The 4,151-nt window shown below is 40.9% G+C and overlaps 1 protein-coding gene across 1 annotated transcript; it reads left to right on the top strand.

Moving 5' to 3' along the window:
• Positions 1-2,066: 2,066 nt before the first annotated feature.
• On the top strand, positions 2,067-2,567 carry LOC143847962 (zinc finger protein ZAT11-like). The gene has a single exon (XM_077356735.1). It carries the CDS (start codon positions 2,067-2,069, stop codon positions 2,565-2,567), a length of 501 nt encoding a protein of 166 aa, XP_077212850.1.
• The last annotated feature ends 1,584 nt before the right edge of the window (positions 2,568-4,151 follow it).

The raw sequence follows: 4,151 nt of genomic DNA, 5'->3' as shown, positions 1-4,151 counted from the left end.
TACATAATATGGATGACGTAATTGTTGGCTACTTTGGAAGCCATTAGCTACATCATTTATAAATCTATTTGAACCATTATTCACAAGGAATCATACTTAACTTCAAACCATGTGCATGTAAGGTTATATACCAAAAAAGAAAAAGAAAAATTGGCATATAAGGGGTCCATGGGCTATTCTCGAACATGGGCATACTCTAGTCAAATGAAGAAAGTTCATATGTTTACACCAAGCAAAGTTCATAAACAAAAAAAAAATAACATAAAAAAGTCATTACCCCATTAGAATGTCTAGATGAACAAGTTATTGACTTACATATCCGTTATGATATTTATCTTTAATAACTTGATGAAGAAGCTAGAAGTTATTAGACTCTCATCTCTCTCTCTCTCTCTCTACTTGTATGATAGTTGGGCATGCACTACATGTGCACTAGGGCCGACATGAATAGATGATCTAAACCATTCATTTGTTAGACCCAGTCGCAGATAGGCCATACCCTGAAAATGGGCCCCATATGATGACCTAACCCTTACCAGAACGTTCAAACCCTATGAATAAGAAGATTTGTCATTCATTATCCAATAGATACTCCTTGGCCATCCACCATAAGTCTTCTGATCAAACGGTCACGATCATCCGATCAAATGCCATCCTCAGGCTTAGCCTACATCTGCAATGGGACCCACAGTTTTTGGATAGTCTTGATTGACATAAATGAATTTCACGGGTGCATATTACTTAATGGTTCAACGAAAGCGTGTTACAAAGTAGTAAACCTACTACTTTTCCAAATTGTACACGAAACAGCTTAGAAAATTGCATTGACTAAACCCTGGCCATATGACTCATATCTAACGAACTTTGCGTGATTCAAGACCCCCGCCCAAAAGCAGTTCCCATACAAAATTCTTACAAATCCCACAACAATCCCATGTTTCCTAAAAGTAGTAAAACAACTGTAGTCCGCGTTTGATAATGACACGCTGTTCCCACTTCTGGACTCTTCTTTTGCACCGCCATTTTCTTGGCCCATTTATGCCACGTGGACATGGTTGGATCCGTCGATCCAACAACCAATCACAAGATCGTGAACCCACCTTATCGAACGATCATATAGCGTTTGATCCATGAAGCCTCTGTTTTAGGATTTTGCCAACGACCCATGAGGGTCTACATGATCAACAGTCTCAATTAAACATATGCGTCCCCTTATCGGACCCAATACTAATACACAATCGATGATCCAACCCATTCGTATGGTAGGCTCCATGATGATAAGACGATCATAACCTTTCAATTTGTGGCTTGTAAATGCATGGTTAAAAGACAAAAATCCAACGGTCTATATTCAACCGAAAAATGACCGACCCAATCAAGGAAATCTTTTCTTTTTCGAGTAACCCATTTATGGTGGGCCCCAACAGATGAACGGTTTAGATCATTAAACATGCGGGGCCCAATCGTACTTTTATTTACCAAGTGGGTCCCACCAAGACAGCTTCGGGACTACCAATGATAACGGTGACTCTAAGAACAACCCATTCTCACTTCTCAGTGTGAAAGTACGAAGCTGCTACTCTCTCCACTTAAACGGTTAAACCCGCGTGGCCGCGTGTGACACGTAAGACCGTGTGACCCACGTTTCCAGCCGCGTTAAGCAAACTCGGATTTGGTCTCTGTCGTTCTCTTCTCACTCGTGTTCATACACTCATATTAGAAACTTCCAGAACAAGATAACTCAGCCGAAACTTCTCGGAAATTTCACTCTCGCTACCGAGTCGCGACTCGCTGTCCCTGATTAGCGTACTCGCTTGCGTCACGTTATGACGGCTACCCAACCGCCATCCACTTCTCAAAATTTTACATTGACCCACTACTCCTACTCCAATAAAGTCTACAAGGCTGTTTTGGTCATTTTAAGAGAACGTGTACAACCATATTAAAACGCTACTACCCAATCCAGCCCTATAAATATAAGTCTCCCGTGCTTACTAAGCTTCATTCTTCACTACTTTACAAACTTCATTCAAATCAAACTTTCTTTCATTCAACCTTGTAGAGCCATGAAGCATTACAGAGAAGACGAACAACAAGGAGAGGGAGAGATGGATAGTATAACCATGGCCAATTGCCTTATGTTGTTGGCCCATGGGCCGAGTGTCCTAGCCGAGTCCGACTCGGCTCCTCAGACTTCAGGGCGAGTCTTTGCATGTAAGACGTGTAATCGCGAGTTCCCGTCCTTCCAAGCACTTGGGGGTCACCGGGCGAGTCACAAAAGGCCGAGGTTGGCCGAGGACCACCACAATAAGGGGTCACCGGTAAAGCCGAGGGTCCATGAGTGCTCTATATGCGGCTTAGAGTTCGCGATCGGACAAGCGTTGGGGGGTCACATGAGGAGGCATAGAGCCACTTTGGAGGGATTCTCTCAACCACCTGTTGTGAAGAAACTAAACAAATCCAAGGTTTTGTACTTGGACTTGAATTTCCCTCCTGTAGAGAATGATGGGGATTTTCTTAGGACTGGATTTGTAGGGAACTTTCCCATGGTTCCTTGCTTTCACTGATCTATCCCACCACATAGAGAGTTGCTGTCTCCTTTTTTCTAGAATTTTTTCATTGGATTTTAGGTTAGAAATTATCATTTGAAGATACATCATTTTTCTTTTATTTTTATTTGGGAGGATATCAGTTGTAAATTTTTATTCCTTTTTTTTCCTTATTTCATGTATAAAAGGAGGCTGGTTTCCATTTTAGAATTAAATAAGATTTATAAGTAAAAATATATTCTATATAAATGGAGGCAACAGCGGCACACATGTCGGTGATGAGTATAATCGTATGCAGACAGCAGGATGCCTGTTCGTTTAAGATTATGCCAACCGATTATGAGTCCAAAACCAATTATTGGACTCAAAACTAAACATACTTTTGAGTCCAATAATTGGTTTTTGACTCGCAATCGATTGTCATAATCTTCAACGAACATAAGGAGGTGGAAATATCATTTACCCGTAAATATAAGAAAATTATATTTACATCCCCATTGTCTTTCCCAATTAAAGGCTAAAATCCCACCCCTTTTCTTCATATTTTCATTCATCTTCAGGAAAATTGAAGATAAAGACAAACAAAAGGAGGTTGAAATATCACTTCCCCATGTAAAACTCGTAGTTATAAATAAGTTTATGGACAGTGGCCAACCCAAATACATCGTGGCATACGTGTAAGTGATGTGGTGGAGACCGAACTTACCTTCTACCTAATAGGTGAGTTTCGAAGACTTCCTTTCTATCAAGATAAGTTAAATTATGAAGAAGCAACTTACCAAGAATTAAAAGATAACCGACCTAAAGCTTACCAAAACAACTCTACTTCAATCGTTGTCTTCCTACTTAAACTAGCTTTATTAGGAGACTTTCTCTGCTCCATATTGCGTAGACAATACGATATAGTAGAACTCCAATACTCAAAAGGCTACTGATATCCGCACGACCATGTTTTGATAATGGGACTACTCACTTTCTTTTGGATAATTGACGTGGATCCAATGGGGTGCCCTTTCGGGTTGGATTTTGCATGTGCACCTGTCAGTTCAGCATTCGTCCAGAGAGAGAGAGAGAGAGAGAGAGAGAGAGAGAGAGAGAGAGAGAGAGAGACGACGTGGTAGTGGTCCTAGTGGATATATAAGACGGTAGTGGTCCTAGTGGATAAGACGAATATTTACGGGTGGGTAAACAAGATGAATACTATCTCTCTCTCTCTCTCTCACACACACCCACACACACACACCAGGATATGGTTGTATGTTTTTCCCTCTTAAAAACACCTAATCCTAACTCTCTTAATCATAATAGGAAACAAGATGCAACCTATTTTGGGCATATTATGGCTCTATAGGTGTTTGTGATGCCTCTGAAGCTGAAGAGGGAGAGTAGTGTGGGAATACTATGGCTCTATAGGTGTCTGTGATGCCTCTGAAGCTGAAGCGAGGGCTATTCATTTTGGCATTTTGCATATTGATAGAAGTCTGTTGGATCAGACCATTGTTGAAGGGGATTCGTTAAATGTGATTTGTTGGCTGAAAGGTGGAGCGGCTCCTCCTTGGAGATTTCTTTCCATTTTTGATGAGATTGGTGATATAACTTCGG

The sequence above is a fragment of the Tasmannia lanceolata genome, unplaced genomic scaffold (assembly GCF_043159265.1).
Source record: "Tasmannia lanceolata isolate RefF3 unplaced genomic scaffold, GAP_Taslan_0.1 ptg000016l, whole genome shotgun sequence".
Classification (NCBI taxonomy): domain Eukaryota; kingdom Viridiplantae; phylum Streptophyta; class Magnoliopsida; order Canellales; family Winteraceae; genus Tasmannia; species Tasmannia lanceolata.
The sequence above is the reverse complement of the archived record's forward strand: the minus strand, read 5'-3'. Positions and strand labels throughout refer to the sequence as shown.